The following is a 21,498-nucleotide window of genomic DNA, read 5'->3' as shown; positions in this document are numbered from 1 at the left end:
AAATTTTAAGAGGGACGGACAGAGTTGACGTGGGTAGGCTTTTCCCTTTGAGAGTGGGGAAGATTCCAACAAGGGGACATAACTTCAGAATTAAGGGACAAAAGTTTAGGGGTAACATGAGGGGTAACTTCTTTACTCAGAGGGTGGTGGCTGTGTGGAATGAGCTTCCGGTGGAAGTGGTGGAGGCAGGCTCGATTTTATTATTTAAGAGTAAATTGGATAGGTATATGGATGGGAGGGGATTGGAGGGTTATGGTCTGAGAGCAGGTAGATGAGACTAGGTCAGAGAAAGTGGTCGGCGTGGACTGGTAGGGCCGAACGGGCCTGTTTCCGTGCTGTAATTGTTATATGGTTATATGGTTATATGAAGGCAGATAAATCTCCAGGGCCTGATGGTCTGCATCCCAAAATACTCAAGGAGGTGGCCCTAGAAATCGTGGATGCATTGGTGATCATTTTCCAATGTTCTCTCGACTCTGGATCAGGTCCTGTGGACTGGAGGGTAGCCAATGTAACCCCACTTTTTAAGAAAGGAGGGAGAGAGAAAACAGGGAATTATAGACCGGTTAGCCTTGCATCGGTAGTGGGGAAGATGCTTGAGTCGATTGTTAAAGATATCGCAGCGCATTTGGAAAGCAGTGACAGGATCGGTCAAAGTCAGCATGGATTTATGAAGGGAAAATCATGCTTGACTAATCTTCTGGAATTTTTTGATGATATAACAAGTAGAATGGATAAGGGAGAGCCAGTGGATGTGGTGTATCTGGACTTTCAAAAAACCTTTGACAAGGTCCTACAGAAGAGATTAGTATGCAAAATTAGAGCACATGGTATTGGGGGTAGGGTATTGACATGGATAGAGAACTGGTTGGCAGACAGGAAGCAAAGAGTAGGAATTAACGGGCCCTTTTCAGAAAGGCAGGCAGTGACTAGTGGGGTGCCACAAGGCTCGGTGCTGGGACCCCAGTTATTTACAATATATATTAGCTATTTAGACGAGGGAATTAAATATGGTATCTCCAAGTTTACGGATGACTCAAAGCTGGGGTGGCAGTGTGAGCTGCGATGAGGATGCTAAGAGGCTGCAGGGTGACTTGCTGTACCTGCCTGCACTGGCTCCCCTTCATTCATTTTACTTGTCACGTCCTCAAAAAATTCCAGAAGATTAGTCAAGCATGATTTCCCTTTCATAAATCCATTCTGACTTGGACTTTTATTGCTATCCAAATGCACCGTTAATAATCTTTAATAATTGACTCGAGCATCTTTCCCACCACCGAAGTCAGGCTAACTGGTCTGTAATTTCCCGTTTTCTCTCTCGCTCCTTTCTTGAAAAGTGGGATAACATTAGCTATCCTCCAATCCACAGGAACTCCTCCTGAATCTATTGAGCATTGGAAATATCACCAATGCGTCCACTATTTCTAGAGCCACCTCCCTGAGGACCCTGGGATGCAGACCACCAGGCCCAGGGGATTTATCATCCTTCAGTCCCATTAGTCTACCCAATACTATTTCACGTCTAATGAAAATTTCTTTCAGTTCCTTTGCCCCCCTAGATCCTCTGTCCTCCAGTACATCTGGGAGATTGTTTGTGTCTTCCTTAGTGAAGACAGATCCGAAGTACCTGTTCAACTCTTCTGCCATTTCCTTGTTACCCATAATAACTTCACCCGTGTTTGCCTTCAATGGACCCACATTTAACTTTGCTACTCTTTTTCTCTTAACATATCTAAAGAAGCTTTTACTGTCCTTTATATTCTTGGCCAGCTTCCCCTCGTACTTCATCTTTTCAGCCCGTATTGCCAGTTTTGTTACCTTCTGTTGTCCTATGAAAGTTTCCCAATCCTCTGGCTTCTGGCTACTCTTTGGTGTGTTAAACATCTTTTCTTTTAGTTTTATTCCATCTCTAACTTCCCTTGTCAGCCACGGTTGCCTCCTACTCCCCTTAGAATATTTCTTCCTTTTTTGAATGAATCTTTCTATGTTTCTAACTTCCAGTAACCCTTGCTTTCCCTCTCTCTCCATCCCTCCCCCTTGCTAGTTCTCCAACCAGTCTGACTATCCCCCTGATTACATTTTATCTCTGTATGCTTCGTGGCCACTTTCTCCTCAATAGTTATTGAGTTTCATCAAACTACATTTTGGAATTGCGATGATTTGTTACAGATTTTAGTGTGTGTTGGTATGCAAATGCACTTGAAGATAACATTGTTGAAGTACAACCTAACATCTCTAAACTTGAAGAGTACAAGATGGCACCAGAAACCTGGTGACTGTTGTGTATCGCCTTAGTGTGAGCTATTAACATGCACTCTTGTGCTTGGGTATGGTTGCGACTAATATATTGTAAGATTGTTCCTGAACAATATGCAAAAAAGAATTTCACTGCAAAAGTACCATGAAACCATTTTCAAATGGGAAACATTGTTCTTAGTTTGCATGCATTTTGCTCATTCATCCATTACAGTACTCTATCTCATACACTTGGAACGTTCAAGTATGTTTACTACTGTAAATTTGTATTGGTATTTATTTTTGCGATAACAAATTAATCAAGAAATCACTCATTGTAATTTGCAAGAGCAGAGGAGGCATATCATTGGAAAAATATTTTCTTTTCTTTGAAGAATGTTTTTATTATCTAGGCACTAAAAAGAAATGAATGCAAGTGCCCTGATCCAACACTTTAGAATGTGCTTGCTTTTCCTGTACAGTTTGGAAGAATTTTTCATTCTTTGCTATTCTTTTACATTATCTGCAAAACAGTGGTCCCTTCACAGACCAGGAAATGAAATGAACAGGAAGTAGATTCCAGGACTCTATCTCTGTTCCAGTATGAATGGAAACTCTGAGAAATGGCCAGATCGGAGGCAGGGTGAGGGAAAGAAACATCGCTGACTCTGTTTTTTTTATGATTTATACTAGTTGTAAACATGGCCAATGTTAACACTTTCATATAATTATTTTAGAAATGTGAATTCCCGACCATCATAGATGTTTTCAAAGTGAAACATAGTGTGCAAATTTAAGGAAAATCTCACTTTTCATCTTTTTTTTTACCATTTGGTGTTGGTTCGTATATTGCACACTATTTAATTTCAGGTTTATTGGACATTTGGCAATTTTATTTATATTTCCTGTAGCACGATTTATGGACCATAATGTTTGCTTAAAATCAGAGTCTTGGTATTTCTGATCTTTAAGTCTAAGAAAACTGAAATATATACTTTGTGCAATCTGTATAAACATATTCACATTTAATTTTAGTATCAGATCCAGTTAGAGTCGCATGTGATATATGTAGTGAATATGTAGTGAATATTACCATTTCACAACACATCCAAGACTTTGGTTAATTGATTAATTTGTATGAACAAGTGAGTGTCTGTATCGCAAATTTTCAAGATCTGCTGTGCCCATGTGTATCAAACTATTATCACTAGAGCCAGGATTTTGCCATAAGTGCCTTTTCATGCCTTTTTTGATGATTTCAGCAAGATAATGCCTTTTTCACGATGGAGTGCCTAAATCAGCACTTTTTTTGCCGTGTTAACATAACTTACAAGAAAATTTCCACCACTGGGCAGAAACTGGGGGCGCCACCATCGGTCGTTCATTCGTGGGTAGCGGCCGAGGCCCCAGTCTTTTGCAGTCAGGCTGTAAATGGGTGTTCAGTGGTGATTGGAGAGGGGTGGGTGGGGAAGGGTCCAGTCTTTTCAAACTGGAGACACGCTGTGAGTAGGTGTGAAGTGTTCGTTGAGGAGGGGGTACCAGGGTTAAATTTCTGTTTCTCGAACCTGCAGTAGAACTCGTTCAAGTCATTGGTCAGCTGACGATTGTCCAAGGGTTTTCCTTGTAGCTTGTGATTCCTTGCAAGCCCTTCCAAACTGAAGAAGAGTCATTAGCTGAGAACTTGCTCCTCAACTTCTTAGAGTACTTTTCCTTGGCTGCTCTGATTCCTCTTCTCAGCTTGTATTGGGCCTGTCTGTCGAGGTCTGCATCCCCGCTCCTGTAGGATCTACCCGTGCAAGCGTCAAAATGCGTAAAGTCAAGTCAACGCCTTGTAAAAAAGTGAACGATTTGGTGAGAGTGTACGGGAAAGCAGTGAATCATGAGAAGAAATATTTCGTCTCCCAGCATGTACAGACTGTTAAACACAAGTCGGCGATAGAGAAACTGGAGGCGGGAAATATGCAAGCTTGTCTCCTCACTACATTTACTGCTGGCTCCAGTCGCAAATCTGAGTTTTTGAGTGATCTGTGCAAGGCATTCATTTTTGCTGGAATTCCACTGTGGAAATTGGAAAACAAATCTCGCAGGGGTTTTTTAGAGAAATACACAGAGGAACATATACCGAGCGAGTCATTACGGAAAAATTATGTTGACAGCAACTTCAACATTGTTGTGCAGAAAATTAGAGATGAAGTTGCATGCAACAAAATATGGATCTCAATAGACGAGACAACTAATGCTGTGGGGAGACATGTTGCCAAGGTGGTCATCGGTACACTGGAGGCAGGTCAACCATCAAAGGAGTATTTGTTGGCATCGGAAGTATTGGAGAAGTCAAACAGCTCAACTATTGCTCAGTTGTTTACGTCCTCACTTGCTGTACTTTGGCCAGAAGGTATAAAACACGAAAATGTTCTTCTGTTTGTGACTGTTGCATGAAAAATGTTGCTCGTGCTCTTAAAGTTTTATTCCCCAAAATGTTGCATTTGACATGCTTAGCTCACGGACTCCATAGAATTGCCGAGCACATACGTAGCTTGTTTCCAAATGTCGATCGCCTAGTTTCCAATGTCAAGAAAATCTTCCTCAAAGCACCGTCACGTGTGCAGTTGTTCAAAGAAATGGCACCCGAGATTCCTCTACCTCCTCAGCCCGTTTTGACTAGGTCAAGTCAAGTCAAGTCAATTTATTTGTATAGCACATTTAAAAACAACCCACGTTGACCAAAGTGCTGCACATCTGACTAGGAAAAAAAAGAAACATACAGTGGCAGGCAGCCAAACACAACGGCGCGGCCATCTTGAACAAAATGTTAATTCAATCACCCACAGTCTAACAATAAAAGCACTAAACAGGCACCCAAATTACCCAACCCCAAAAACCCCCCAAAACACAGTCCAACAATAGAAGCATTAAATAGGCATTCAAATCACACACCCCAAAACCCCCAAAAACACAGTCCAACAATAAAAGCATCAAACAGGCACTCAAACCACCCAACCCCAAAAACACACAAAAAAAGAAACATCCATCAAAGAAACATCCATCACAGTGAGTCTCCTCCAGTCCTCTCTCTCCTCACTGTGATGGAAGGCCACAATGTCTTTCCCTTCTCCTGCTGTCCTCGCCCGCAGTCAGGTTGTTGTGGTTGCAGGCCGCACCGGACGGTCCACAGCAGGCCGAGCCCAAGGCGCGTCGCGTCGCAGCCGCTCCCGCAGCCTCCGAAGACGGCCGGCTCCGCCGATGATAAGTCCGATCCGGGGCGGGCGAACACGCTGCTGCTGCCGCTGTTGCTGCACGTCGGGGCGGTCGTGGCTCCCGACATTGAAGCGCCCGCCCAGCAGAGAAATATCCCGCGGCCATCTTATGCCGCGCCGGACGGTGAAATGTCCGCGCCCCAAGCCCCGCGATCCGGGGCGGGCGAACACGCTGCCGCTGCCGGAGCTCCTGATGTCGGCATCCATGCGGCCCGAGCCTAAGGCGAGTCGCAGCCGCTCCCGCAGCCTCCGAAGACGGCCGGCTCCGGTGATGGTAAGTCCGATCCACGGACTTGGATGGTAAGTCCGATGGAGGCCGACAGCTCCAGGAGTTGGGCCGATGGTAGGCCGCAGCAGGAACGGCGACACGGCCCAGAAAACAAAGGTCGGGTCTCCGTTCGGAAGGGACACATATTTACAGTGTTAGTAAATATGTGTTAGTTTCCCCCTCCCCCCCACATACACACATAGTACACAAACACAAAAACACCACATCACAACTACAACTAAGACAAAAAAAACAACAAAAACACAAAGACAAATGGACCGCAGGTGAGCGGCAGCTGCTAGGGCAGTGCCGCCATGTACGTGGGGTACATGGCTCTCTGCTGTACTCTACTATGCTGCAAATTTTGAAAAGATAAAAGAAATCGTCAACTATTTTGAAGAAGAAGAATCTGCTGCAGTCAGGATCATCAGTGAAACCGTGCAGAAAAAGTCCCTCCACCGCGATCTTGTGTTTATTGCTTCCAATTTTGCAAACTTCCCACAAGCTATCACTTCCCTTGAGAAACGTGGCGAAACATTAGTGAATAACTTGCAGGTTTTCAACAAAGTAACTGACGATATTCATAAAGTTCCTGATGATGTAGGTAAAGACCTACAAGGAAAATGTGAGGGAGTGATTTTAGGTAACAAAGATCTTGAAGAAATACAAAACATAGCTGAAGTTCTCAAAGGTAGTTATGCACAAGATATCAACATGAATATAGAGTCTGTAGCTTGTTTCGGGTATGCACCAGTGACCTCAGCTCTCGTAGAAAGTAGTTCTTCACAACTGAAGCATATTCTGTCTGACAGACGGCATAGTTTAACACCAGATAATTTGAAAAAAATGCTAGTAATTATGTGCAACCAGACAACTTTGGTCATTTAATGTAGTATTATACCCTTATATTATCATTTTTAACCATATTTTGGTGGTGGAAATACATGCCTTTTTATGCCTTTCTTGTCAATAAATGCCTTTTTCGTGCCTTTTTCTGAATTTTATTATGCCTATTTGCTTGCCTATTTCAGAGATTTTTAGCGCCTAAACATCCTGGCTCTAATTATCACACAGGGGAGACATGTACAGGGCAGAAACATGCCATTCAGTCCCTACAGTTTATTGGCTCCAATCCCTTGCCTTCTCCCCATGGCCCTGCAAATTCTTTCCTTCCACTTACTTATTTTGTTCCCTTTTAACATAGCAACTTTATACAATTCTGGTTTGACAGTTTTAGGTAGTTGGAAAGTTGTAAAGGGCGGAGAAGAGGTTCACCAGGATATTATCAGGACTTGCGGAGAGGGTGGATAGGTCGGAGCTTTTTTTCTTTGGGGTGTGTGGGGCTGAGGAGTGACCTTCTTGAAGTGAAGAAAATCATGAGATACATGGATAAAGAGAACACTCAAGTCTTTTTCCGGGTTAGAGGGCAAAGGATTAAGGTGAGATGGGGGATGGACCTCAGAGCCAACCTTTTTACTTCGAGCATAATTCATAACAGTAATGAGCTGTAAGAGGAAACTATAGAAGAGGATACTATTATGACTTTCTAAAGACATTTGGGCAAATACATGGACGGGAAGGTTTTAAAGGGTTATTGACCAAATGTAGACAAATGGGACTCGCCCAGAATGCAATCTTGGTCTTTCAGAACAAGTTAGGCCGAAGGGTCTGTTTCCATGCTATACAGCTCTATGACTATTGCTATTGAGGGCGTGCAGCGTAGATTCACTAGGTTAATTCCCGGAATGGCGGGACTGTCGTATGTTGAAAGGCTGGAGCAATTAGGCTTGTATACACTGGAATTTAGAAGGATGAGGGGGGATCTTATTGAAACATATAAGATAATTAGGGGATTGGACACAGTAGAGGCAGGAAACATGTTCCCAATGTTGGGGGAGTCCAGAACAAGGGGCCACAGTTTAAGAATAAGGGGTAGGCCATTTAGAACGGAGATGAGGAAGAACTTTTTCAGTCAGAGAGTAGTGAAGGTGTGGAATTCTCTGCCTCAGAAGGCAGTGGAGGCCAGTTCGTTGGATGCTTTCAAGAGAGAGCTGGATAGAGCTCTTAAGGATAGCGGAGTGAGGGGGTATAATAATAATAATAATAATAATAATATTCATTTATTGTCATTGCAACGAGTACAACGAAATTAAAAAATAGCCAATCCTGACGGTGCGTACAAACATATATGCAATAAATGCAAAAACAAATAAATACATAAATACAATTATATTAAGTACAAGATTTTTTAACGGTGTTGCCTAGTGCAAAGGTAGTGTTCAGTTCTCGTATGGCCTGGGGTAAAAACTGTTCTTAAGTCTGTTTGTTCGGGATTTGATCGACCTGAAACGTCGACCAGAGGGCAGATGAACAAACAGACGGTGGCCGGGGTGGGGTGGATCTTTTATTATTTTGCCTGCTCTACTGAGGCAGCGTAGGCTGAACAGGTGCTCCAGGGAGGGCAGTGAGCAGCCGATGATCTTCTGGGCCGTCGTGATGACCCTCTGAAGGGCCTTCCTGTCCTTTTCTGAGCAGCTGGCATACCATGTGGTTATACAGTATGCCAGCACACTCTCGATGGAGCAGCGATAGAAGGACAACATGAGCTTCTCCTGCAGGTTGGTTTTCCTGAGGATCCTCAGGAAGTGGAGTCTCTGCTGTGCCTTCTTTACTGTGGTGATGGTGTTGGTAGACCAGGTAAGATCCTCTGCGATGTGCGTACCTAGGAACCTGAAAGCGGGTACCCTTTCCACACAGACCCCATTGATGTAGAGTGGGTCGTATTCTACACTGGTTTTTCTAAAGTCAATTATAAGTTCCTTTGTTTTGGAGGAGTTCAGGACCAGATTGTTCACTGAACACCATGCTGCCAGCCTTTGGATTTCATCCCTATAGGCTGTCTCATCTCCTCCTGAGATCAGTCCAACCACAGTCGTGTCATCCGCGAACTTGATGATGGTGTTGGTGGGATGGGTGGGGGCGCAGTCGTGAGTGTAGAGGGAGTAAAGGATGGGGCTCAACACACAGCCCTGTGGTGAGCCGGTGCTCAGTGTAATGGTGGAGGAGAGGTGAGGGCCTATTTTGACGGTCTGGGGGCGGTTGGTCAGGAAGTCCTTGATCCATTGGCAGATGGTTTGGGAAAATCCAAGGTCGGAAAGTTTGGTGACCAGTCTGCTCGGGATGACCGTGTTAAAGGCAGAGCTGAAGTCGAGGAAGAGCATCCTCACATAGCTCCCCTGGTGTTCAAGGTGGGTCAGTGCAGTGTGAAGAGCAGTGTCGATGGCATCCCCTGTAGACCCATTTGCTCTGTAGGCAAACTGGTGTGGGTCGAAGGTGGGTGGGAGGCTGGCTTTGATGTGCTGCAGGACCAGTCTCTCGAAGCAGTTTGTGATGACCGGACGGTAGTCGTTAAGACCGCTGATGACAGACTTTTTCGGCAGTGGGATGATTGTGGCGGACTTCAGGCAGGGAGGGATGGTGGATTTTAAAAGGGACAGGTTGAAGATTTTTGTGAAGACCTCAGATAATTGGTCTGCACATTCCCTCAGCACTCTGCCCGTCACACCATCGGGGCCTGCAGCTTTCCTGGGATTCACTGCTCTGAGCACGCGCTTAACATCATACTCCTGCATAGTGAAGGTGTTGCTGTCAGGTGCTGGAGAGGGTGTTATGTCTGCCACTGTAGCTTTCACCTCGAAACGAGCAAAGAAACAGTTAAGTTCCTCTGCCAGCGAGGCGTCGCCGTCGGCAGTCGTGCGGTTGCTGGTCTTGTAGTTGGTGATGTGCTGGATGCCTTGCCATACCCGCCATGGGTCATTGTTGGTAAAGTGGTCCTCAATCTTCCTCTTGTAGGACGCTTTGGCATCCTTGATGCCTCTCTTCAGGTTGGTTCTAGCAGCACTGTATAGAGCTCTATCACTAGACCTGAAGGCGGTGTTACGGTCCTTGAGGAGAGACCTGACATCCTTTGTCATCCAGGGTTTCTGATTGGGATACAACCGGATGCGTTTGTCGACGGTGACATTGTCAACACAGTTTTGGATGTAGCAAAGTACAGTTGATGTGTACTCCTCCAAGTCCTGATCCTCAAAAATATCCCAGTTGGTCCTTTCGAAGCAATCCTGCAGCTGCGAGGAAGCTCCTTCAGGCCATGTCTTAACAGTCTTTATGGTGACTGGAGCTTTCCTCCTGAGTGGGGTGTATGCTGGAGTTAGGAATATGGACAGGTGATCTGACTGCCCCAGGTGTGGTAGTGGTGCTGACCTGAAACCCTTCTTAATATTTGAGTAAACCTTGTCTAGTGTGTTTTTCCCCCTGGTAGCACATCTTATGTGTTGTTCAAGTTTCGGGAGAACTGACTTTAGGTCTGCATGATTGAAGTCCCCGGCTATGATGTGGGCTGCTTCTGGATATGTGCTCTGTTGTGAGTTTATTGCACCGAGCAGGTAGCCTAAAGCTGTGCTAGCGTTAGCATTCGGTGGGATGTAGACTGCTGTTACTATAACCCCTGTAAATTCGCGAGGAAGGTAAAAAGGCCTGCATTTAACTGTTAGGGACTCCAGATCAGGAGAACAGTGGCTATCTATGATTTGGATGTTAGTGCACCAGTTGTTGTGCACGTAAATGCATAACCCCCCCCCCCTTGCTCTTACCGGAGTCGATGTTTCTGTCCCAACGAAACGCTGTACGCCCGGCTAGCTCAATGGCTCCGTCTGGGATAAGTGGATGAAGCCATGTCTCTGTTACTAAGAGAATGCAACAGTCCTCCACGAGTTTGTTTGCTGATATCTGTAGTTTTAGTTCGTCCATTTTGGTGATGATGGATCTGGCGTTGGTGAGAAACATGCTGGGTAGCGGTGGTTTGTGTGGCTGTCTCTTTAGCTTGGCAAGTATACCGGACCGGCATCCTCGCTTTTGCTTCCTGTTTCTCCTCCGCCTGCGACGCCTGTTCGCGCCGACAACTATCCACGGAGCGCCCGGTGTCCTGGCTATCTCTTCCGGTATATTTCGCGGGTGTGGAAATTCGCGCACAAGGTCCCGATTGCATTGGAATCCTATGATCAGAAGATCCTTTCGGTTGTAGGTAGGATTTGCCTGATTTGCCTGGTTTGCATGACTAAAATTGACTAACAGACATAACACAGATAACACACATAAAACGCACCGAAAGGGAGAGCTGTGAGCCGCTGCGTCCGTGCGCGCCGCCATGGAGCTGGATGGGGAGAAGGCAGGAACGGGGTACTGATTGAGAGTGATCAGCCATGATCGCATTGAATGGCGGTGCTGGCTCGAAGGGCTGAATGGCCTACTCCTGCACCTATTGTCTATTGTCTATTGACTCTATGAATAGATCCATTGCTACTCCTGGATATCCAATGGAGACCGTCATGACACTGAAAAGTGATTCCCTTGTTTTTTTTTGCCAGTTTCTTTTTGTGGATCCCCAATCCCTGACCCTTCTGCAAAAGGCATGTACTCTCGGTCTACTCTTTCTCCATCCATGATAAGTTTAAATGTCCCTAACGGATCCTCTTGGGGAAGTTGTAGGGCATTTGGGATGAGTTTCAGTGCCCTCCATAATGTTTGGGACAAAGACCCATCATTTATTTATTTGCCTCTGTACTCCACAGTTTGAGATTTGTAATAGAAAAAATCACATGTGGTTAAAATGCACGTTGTCAGATTTTATTAAAGGGTATATTTTATACATTTTGGTTTCACCATGTAGAAATTACAGCTGTGTTTATTCATGGTCCCCCCATTTCAGGGCACCATAATGTTTGGGACACACGGCTTCACAGGTGTTTGTAATTGCTTTAAATGTCTCCTTAATGCAGGTATAAGAGAGCTCTCAGCACCACGTCGTTCCTCCAGTCTTTCCATCACCTTTGGAAACTTTTATTGCTGTTTATCAACATGAGGACCAAAGCTGTGCCAACGAAAGTCAAATAAGCCATTATGAGACTGAGAAACAAGAATAAAACTGTTAGAAATATCAGCCAAATCTCAGGCTTACCAAAATCAACTGTTTGGAATATCATTAAGAAGATAGAGAGCACTGGTGACCTTAATAATCGCAAAGGGACTGGCAGGCCAAGGAAGACCTCCACAGCTGATGACAGAAGAATTCACTCTATAATAAAGAAAAAACCCCAAACACCTGTCCGACAGATCAGAAACACTCTTCAGGAGTAAGGTGTGGATTTGTCATTGACCACTGTCCGCAGAAGACTTCATGAACAGAAATACAGAGGCTACACTGCAAGATGCATACCACTGATTAGCAGCAAAAATAGATGGCCAGGTTACAGTTTGTCAAGAATTACTTAAAAGAGCAACCACAGTTCTGGAAAAAGGTCTTGTGGACAGATGAGACGAAGATTAACTTATATTAGAGTCATGGCAAGAGCAAAGTATGGAGGAGAGAAGGAACTGCCCAAGATCCAATGCATACCACCTTATCTGTGAAACACAGTGGTGAGGGTGTTATGGCCTGGGCATGTATGGCTGCTGAAGGTACTGGCTCACTTATCTTCATTGATGATACAACTGCTGATGGTGGTAGCATAATGAATTCTGAAGTGTATAGATACATCCTATCTGCTCAAGTTCAAACAAATGCCTCGAAACTCATGGCCGGCGGTTCATTCTACAGCAAGACATGATCCCACACATACTGCTAAAGCAACAAAGGAGTTTTTCAAAGCTAAAAAATGGTCAATTCTTGAGTGGCCAAGTCAATCACCTGATCTGAACCCAATTGAGCATGCCTTTTATATGCTGAAGAGAAAGCTGAAGGGGACTAGCCCCCCAAACAAGCATAAGCTAAAGATGGCTGTCATACAGGCCTGGCAGAGCATCACCAGAAAAGACACCCAGCAACTGGTGATGTCCATGAATTGCAGACTTCAAGCAGTCATTGCATGCAAAGGATATGCAACAAAATACTAAACATGACTACTTTCATTTACATGACGTTGCTGTGTCCCAAACATTATGGTGCCCTGAAATGGGGGGACTATGTATAAACACTGCTGTAATTTCTACATGGTGAAACCAAAATGTATAAAAATGGCCTTTATTAAAATCTGACAATGTGCACTTTAACCACATGTGATTTTTTTCTATTACAGAGGCAAATAAATAAATGATGGGTCTTTGTCCTAAACATTATGGAGGTGCACTGCAAATGGAGTTAGAGTAGGATTGGTGCAATTCAGTGCCTGATGGTTGGTGGGTAGGAAGTACCAAGATTTGGACTTCGCAACAATGAAAGAATGGCAATATAGTTCAAAGTCAGGATAGTGTATGATTTAGAGAGGCATCTAGATGGTGCTATTCCCTGCTTATTTACAAAAGACAACGAAGCAGTGGTAGGCAATAACAATAAGTCACAACTGTATACACAAAATGCTGCAGTAACTCAGCGGGTCAGGCAACATCTCGGGAGAGAAGGAACGGGTGACTTTTTGGGTCGAGACCCTTCTTCAGTCTGAAGAAGGGTCTCGACCCGAAACGTCACCCACACATTCCTTCTCTCCCGAGATGCTGCCTGACCCACTGAGTTACTCCAGCATTTTGTGTCTACATTCGATTGAAACCAGCATCTGCAGGTTTTTTTCCCTATAAGTCACAACTGTTATTTTGGAAATTCTCTGATTTTCTCTCTTAATATTAACCATCTGAACATTTAAACCAACAGGAAAATGAATGTATTTGTACAGCACCTTTTAAAACGTAAAAAAAACATTCTGAGATGCTTCATGGATATAATGTGGATAAAATTGTGCTGATATAACATAAGAGAGTGACAAGCCAACGCTTTAGACTTGGCCCCTAGCCCCCAGTAAAATAGACTGATTAAAATTGTGAGAAGTACTGACCGGTCAATATGGGACATGTACATTCTCCTTTTAGGAGCAAACTATACTTTATGAACTGAAAGGGATTGAAGTAAATATTGACAATATACTGCTGGAAACAAGCCATTTTCATCAGGCTTCTGACTTTACAGGACATGTGATGCATTTTTATTGTCCAGTCCATCCATCTGACATCACCTCTCAGTGTAAACCATGGGTTTTGTAGGAAACTGCACAGTATTAGGTCATTGCTCAAATCTGAATGATTTCAGGGTATTGGTTGAATGTTTGTTTTGCCTGTGGTTGTGCTTCCTCTGTTGCCACACTGAGGAAGGCTAGAGGGTGCACGTGACATGGTGGAAGGTTCATTTGTGATCCTTTCACTGCCAGCTCCAGCATTACACATCCAATGCTGCCATGCATCCATGAGCGATTGAAAATGATTTTTAAAAGACTTGCAGATGTTGAAAATCGATGACCTGAAACATAAACTTTGATTCCCTTGCCATAGACAGAGTTATAGAGTCATACAGCTTGGTAAGAAGGAACTGCAGATGCTAGTTTAAACTGAAGAAAGACACAAAAAACTGGAGTAACTCAGCGGGACAGGCAGCATCTCTGGAGAGAAGGAATGGGTGACGTTTTGGTTCGGGAAGAAGGGTCTCGACCCGAAACGTCACCCAATTCCTTCTCTCCAGAGACGCTGCCTGTCCCTAAGCTCATGCAATTTGCCCACTTTTGATCCATATCACTCCATATCTTTCCTACCCATGTACCTTTCTTTTAAATGCTGTTATAATACATGCTTCATCTACCTCCTCTGGTAATTTGTTCCAAATTGAGTGTTTCCAGAATTTTGATTTTTTAAAAGATTTTCAGCAGTTTATTTTTTAATTTTCATTTCATTGCCACTTCTGTTCCAGGAATGCCAACCTTGAAGTTCTCTCTAGCACTCTGGTGGGGTTTCAACTGTCTACGACTTGAAAGCTCTTTAACTTGAAACGATAGCTTTGTTTTCTTTCCACAGATGTTGCCTGACCTGCTGAATGTTCCCAGCACCTTCTGTTTTTGATTCATAAGCAATGTTGTGATTTATGTTTCCAGTGTTGAATCAGTTAAAGTAATAATTAGGTATTAGTTATCTGGTGGAACCTTGATTATATGTTCATGAGTTTTCTTTGACTCCTTACCAAGAGGTTTGTAGGCTCCATTACTCCCAATCCAATAACATCAAGACTGATTAACATGCAGAGATACTTGCTGATAGAAATGATCATTGTCCCTGTTATCTGTTATTGTGGTGAGCTGGTGAAAAAGTCTCCTTTTGTTCACCAGACTCCTCGAAACACCCTATCTTTCACTTGTTGAGTTATTTAGAGCTGCAGTAATGGGAAAACATCTTTATGATAGGTCTGCCCCTCCATGTGAGATATCCAAGAAAATTTTGTAGTCTATTATCGTTGTAACCATGTAAGCAGTACTGCAGTACTTTGTCTACCTTAATTAATTGCACAAAAAACAAATCAGATCATATATTGTAATAATTATTTATATGTATATAATTTTGAACATTGATTATTGGTTTCTAAGTTTTTGAACTATTTTTATTTCCTTTATAGGATGGCTCATATTTGGCGGAGTTTCTGCTGGAAAAAGGCTACGAGGTGAGTCAATGCAAATTTACCTGGTTGGTTTTAACTGCATTTACTGTTTCCTCTTTTCTCCAGTGAATTCCTGATTTTTGTCAAGTATGGGATGTAAGAGGAACAAAAAGGACATTGGGCTTTGCAGGGTTTTGGAGCAGTTCAGGGGTGGAGATGTGCATGAATGGGTGGCAGAATACGTATAAACCATGGACCGTCAGACAGTTAACCAGGTTATGTGGCCTGATGTGAAATGGTTTGTGGTAAGTGGGTTTGGTGATGGTAATCTGGAAACAAAATCCAGGCTGGGGAAGGAGGCTAGGTTTCTGGTGAATAAGTAAATGATTGGCAGTGAGAAGGTGTGAGGTTGGGGCCAATATTGTTGGGCTGGGAAATCAGGGGATAAGGAACAAGATCTGGGAGTGGGACTCATGGAAAAAAATGGGGAATGATGGAGAGCGGTTAGTGCTACTTTGCATGGGAGATGCTCAAAAGATTAAAGATAAGTATTTGCCTAAGCTATATTGTAAGAACATAGTTGTCTCAGGTGCACCAAATGATTCCCATGCCAGCATCGCCTAATTTCACCAATAGTGCTCCAAAAGTAGAGCTGAACAGGGAATGATATTATCTAATTTGTCACTGACGTAGCATCAGGTTTATGAGAATAACTTGGAAATGGTCATTTACATTTTGATGAAAAGTTTAATAAAATTATAAATCAGCCACTTGCATCACGTACACAGCGGGATATAGAGCAGCTAGAGAAATAGACGGAGAAATGGCAGATTGAGTTTAATCCGAGCAAATGTGGTGTGCCATTTTGGGAGGTGAAATGTAAGGGAAAAATATACAATTAATCATATGATTTTTAATAGCATTGATGTACAAGGGATTTTGGGGTCCATGCTATAGCTCCATGAAAGTGGCACACAAGTAGATAGAGTAGAAAAGAAGGCAAATTATATGCTTGCCTTCATTCATCAGGGCATTGAGTAAAGAGTCAGGAAGTCATGATGCAGCTTTATAGCACTTTGGTTAGGCCGCATTTGATGTATTGCGTAGAACTTTGATCACCAAAATGTGGAGGCTTTAGTATAGTGGAGGTTTACCAGAATGAGGCCTGGATTAGGGGATATTAGCTACAGGGAGAAGTTGGACTTGAATTGTTTTCTCTGGCATACCAGAGGTTGCAGGGAGACCTGATAGAAGTATATAAGAATATGAGAGTCATAGATAAGGTAAGGCAGTCAGAATCTTCTGATATATTCTGGCACATTTATCACAACACTCCAATGCTGGAGTCCAGTTTCAGAACCTCATCTGGCTGGGATTTCTTAGTATTACTTTGGATAATCACTCTCTCTCGTCTTAAGGTAAGTCAGAGTCCTTATTTATTTGAATGTGAATTCCCCAACCTGGGGGTTAAAAAGAAAAAGGCGACTATTTTTTTTGCAGTTATGTTATAATATATTTTTGCCATTTTACTATAATTTATAATTATTTTTAATCATCTACATCACTTGTAGATGACTACATCCATTATTATAGTTTGAAAAATGTTTCTAAACATCATTAATTTCTAAAAATCTTTAAAATTGCTGTTTAGCTTTGGCTTTGCTTTCAGTCAATGGCCTGAAAATAAGGTTCAAAGAACATTGACAAGATCCAACACATTTTGTTGTATGTTTCATCTCAGGTGCACGGCATCGTACGTCGATCTAGTTCTTTCAACACTGGGCGTATTGAGCATTTGTACAAGAATCCTCGCACGCACATAGAAGGGAGTAAGTTTGAGTTTGGATATAATCAACATTAATCTTGAATTGTTCTTATAGCAAATTTATTTTCCATTTTGTGTTTAGTTTTATGTACAACTCTATTGTTGCAAACTTTTCCTGACTGTTAATTAAGAAATATTTAATTTGTTGATTTGATTGCTTTGAACCACATTTTTATTTCTTACCTTTATTTTTCCTTTATTTTTATTTGTATAGATTTCTACCTTGGTCCAGAAATTAAATTGCAGTTATTTCAAGCATTTTATTTTAAAAATGATGTTAACATTTGATGTTAAAAACATTTTTGTTAAATTTGGTGATGCAATATTGTGCATTGACTTGGACTCAGTTGACGATTTACAATTTAATAGTGTGAGGAATGTTCTGCCAATTATCAAAAATCTGTCAAAATAAATGTGTACTGTTGGTTTACTTCAATCGAGGGCCTGGGCTATACGGACCAGGCTTGAACTTTATTCTTTGGAGCACAGGAAGATGAGGGGTGATCTTATAGAAGTGTTTAAGATCATGAGAGGAATAGATATGGTAAATGCACAGTCTTTACCCAGAGTAGGGGAGTCAAGAACCAGAGGACATAGGTTTATGGTGAGCGGGGAAATATTTTATAGGAACCTGAGGGGCTTCATTTTTACACAGTGGGTAGTGGGGATATCGAATGAGCTGCCAGAGGAGGTGGCAGAGAAAGTTACAATAACAACATTTAAAAGACATTTGGACAAGTACATAGATACGAAATATTTAGAGGGATATGGATCAAGAAGAGGCAAATGGTACTTGTGGATGGGGCATGTTGGTCGGCATGGGTACGTTGGGCTAAAGGGGCTGTTTCTACGCTGTATGACTTATTCTAAAAGGAAGGTCTGTTCCCACTTCAAGCAACTCGCTTTCTCTGTCTGCATTAGAACCGCTCAATCCACCTGTAATATTGCTGATTTTCTTCTCCATTAGCAAGATCTGATAAACTGGGCTTGTCCTCCATATCTGCATTATTTAACTTTTTACATTTATTATAATGTAACTGCCCTTGTTTTATAAGGTTTGTGTTCCTTTGTTTAGGCTCTATCTGTCTATCTTCCCCCAAAAACCTATTGAGTCTGTTTGTTTACAGTTTATCCCTGGTCTATCAGGGATGTTTCCTTTGTCATATCCAACCCCACTCCACCCTTTCTGCTATATAAAACTCTTTGTTTTTCCTCTTTACAAAATCTGAAATGGTAACTCTGCTTCTCTTTCCACAGATTTTGCCTGTGATATTTTCTGTGTTTGTTTCAGATCTCTGGCCTGTGCACTTTTTGCATGAAGGCAGACTTGCTGGACTCTGCCCATTGCTTTTCCTCCCCGTTAGGTTGCAATATTTACTTTAGATGCTGAGGGACACTGCAACCAGCTCTCAGGCGACATTACAAAGAGATCTCATATCAGATTAATGTCTCCCAGCTTTGACAGATGGCCATAGCGTTAGTCTACTAAATTTAAATGATTTTTAACAATAATAATGTAATCACTTAAAAATTAAAAAATAATTATAAGACCAAACTAATAATTTAAAAAAAATCTAACTTGCAACACCCTTTGCCTAGAAACTCATGAAAATTAGTAGGCCCTCAGATCATGCAACAATATTTGATATAGTATAAAGGGTATAAAGTACACGAGGGTCTGAACTATAGGGAGAGATTGGACAAGCTAGGACTTTATACCTTGGAGCACAAGAGGCTAAAGGGTGATCTTATTGAGCTGTATAAAATCATGCTTGCTATGGAGGGCGTGCAGCGTAGGTTCACTAGGTTAATTCCCGGAATGGCGGGACTGTCGTATGTTGAAAGGCTGGAGCGATTGGGCTTGTATACACTGGAATTTAGAAGGATGAGGGGGGATCTTATTGAAACATATAAGATAATTAGGGGATTGGACACATTAGAGGCAGATAACATGTTCCCAATGTTGGGGGAGTCCAGAACAAGGGGCCACAGTTTAAGAATAAGGGGTAGGCCATTTAGAACGGAGATGAGGAAGAACTTTTTCAGTCAGAGGGTGGTGAAGGTGTGAAATTCTCTGCCTCAGAAGGCAGTGGAGGCCAGTTCGTTGGATGCTTTCAAGAGAGAGCTGGATAGAGCTCTTAAGGATAGCGGAGTGAGGGGGTATGGGGAGAAGGCAGGAACGGGGTACTGATTGAGAGTGATCAGCCATGATCGCATTGAATGGCGGTGCTGGCTCGAAGGGCTGAATGGCCTACTCCTGCACCTATTGTCTATTGTCTATTGTCATGAGGGGAATTGATAGGGTGGATGCAAGATGAGAGGAGAAAGATCTAATAGGAACCTGAGGGGGCAACCTTTTCACTCAAAGCGTGATGGGTACATGGAAGTAGGTGCCAGAGGAGGTATTTGAGACAGGTACACATTTAAAAGACACTTGGACAGGTGCATGGTTAGGAAAGATTTAGAGGAATGTAGGTCAAATGCAGGCAATGGGACTAGGTTAGATAGGTCATCTTGGGCCACGTGGAAGAATTGGGCTGAAAGGCCTGTTTACTTGGTCTGTGATTCTATGTGGTCTGAAGATGGATATCGTCTGCATATTGCAATTCTGAACTTCGCAATTGGGCAATACTAGCACTCAGTAAATGCATTGAACGTCTGTGCATTACAGTATATGAAAGAACTGCAGATGCTGGTTTACACTGTGGACACAAAATGATGGAGTTACTCAGCGAGACAGGCAGCATCTCTGGATAGAAGGAATGGGTGATGTTTCGGGTCTCCCTTGTTGTCCCTCTCTCACTGATCCCCCTCTGTGATTCCTCATGGTCTCCAGCTCTATGACTATGTTTTAACACAGACTCTGGTCTGAAGAAGGGTCTCGACCCAAAACGTCACCTATTCCTTCTATCCAGACATGGTGCCCGTCCCGCTGAGTTACTCCAGCAATTTGTGTCTGTCTTCTGTGGATTTTGATATTGTCATACAAAGTCTATGCTTTTTATTTTACATGATGTGTTTTGCAAAGAAAAAGTATACTTAGACTAAGGACTTCAATTTTGAAATAGTGGTGGCACTAATCTGTTAATATGCTGTAACTGAGGTAGAACCCACTGGATTTATACAATTATATCTAGTAAAGAGCAATAATTCTGTTGTGGTTTTACTTTGGCCAACAGAACAGTAGTTCAAGGACATGAATTCCTACATGTAAGAAAGTGAAAATATCGAGGTTGAGAACAATGGGAATAGAGAGTGTTGTAAATTATAAACGGGAAGTGTAAAAACAAACCAAACTGTGAACTGGCTTCAGTCCAGTCACCTTTCTTGGATTGCTCTCAGTAAGGGTAATAGGTTACTGACTGATGCTTTCTATTGTTTGTGGGGCATTAATTTAACTGCGTACTCATTTTATTCTACACTTTATTCCTGATCATACAAATATATATTAATATGATTTAGATATGATTTAATATATTTTAAATCATACTACCTGTGGAATTACTTGAGCTTTTTTGTGCGTAATTCCTACTGGTGGCAAAAGTCTCAGTGTTTTGAAGTCCTTATTACTGATCTTTCATTTTCATTAAAAATGTGGTTTGAATTATAATTTAGTTCAGAGATACAACTTAGAAATAGTCCCTTCAGCCAACCAAGTCCCGTTCACGTTAGTTCTATGTTACCCCACTTTCACATCCGCTCCTTACACACTTGGGACAATTTTTACAGACGCCACTTAACCTTCAAATGTAAGGGGTTTCTGCGCCGAGCTTTCGCCCGACCTAAGGTCCCCGTGCCTTGCTCTGATCCCTTGACCAGGCCGTGCACACTGGTTCCCCGTGAGTGGTTCGACCCACTGACCCCTTACGGTTCTAGACACTGGACTTAGATGCAGGAGCTCTTATAGTGCAGAAAAATTCAACCAGACCAGATTTGAAAACCAGGGTTTAAATGAAAAGGCTTTTATTCAGCACTTGGGACTATTGTCCATGAATACTTATACAGTTCTATAATACATGTCTATAAAACACATACCGAATCACACGAATACTTATAACTATGAATCATAAAACACACACAGTTCTATAAGACATATACACAACTACCTTTTTACTTATGAATTCTTAGACACACAGTTCCACGAAACATATACACAAATACCCTTTTACTTATGAATTCTTAGACACACAGTTCTACGAGACATACACACGACTGTAAGATGGGGAACGTACGACGCATCGCAACCTTGACCAACACATATTTTAATACACACCCAACGTTTATTCACAACCACCCTCCCCTCTACACTAAACTATGTCCAGGATATGTAGGATTTGGAGTACATGCTCACCATGGGGCTATTACTGGGGTTACTGGCTGTTCGTTTTGCAGTATTTCTTCTCGAGTTGCGTGCCTGTTCCTCTCTCTTGCATCCGTTCTTCCTTCCGAC

At 42.6% G+C, this 21,498-nt stretch overlaps 1 protein-coding gene across 1 annotated transcript in view; it reads left to right on the top strand.

Moving 5' to 3' along the window:
* Window positions 1-21,498, top strand: part of gmds (GDP-mannose 4,6-dehydratase) — a 554,149-nt gene that overhangs the window by 74,075 nt on the left and 458,576 nt on the right. The window contains exons 2-3 of the mRNA XM_078427475.1: window positions 15,242-15,286; window positions 16,965-17,052. Of these exons, the coding sequence (XP_078283601.1) occupies window positions 15,242-15,286; window positions 16,965-17,052 (133 nt within the window). The remainder of the gene's footprint in view (window positions 1-15,241; window positions 15,287-16,964; window positions 17,053-21,498) is intronic.

The sequence above is a fragment of the Rhinoraja longicauda genome, chromosome 2, assembly GCF_053455715.1.
Source record: "Rhinoraja longicauda isolate Sanriku21f chromosome 2, sRhiLon1.1, whole genome shotgun sequence".
In the NCBI taxonomy this organism is placed as follows: Eukaryota; Metazoa; Chordata; class Chondrichthyes; order Rajiformes; family Arhynchobatidae; genus Rhinoraja; species Rhinoraja longicauda.
The sequence above is the reverse complement of the archived record's forward strand: the minus strand, read 5'-3'. Positions and strand labels throughout refer to the sequence as shown.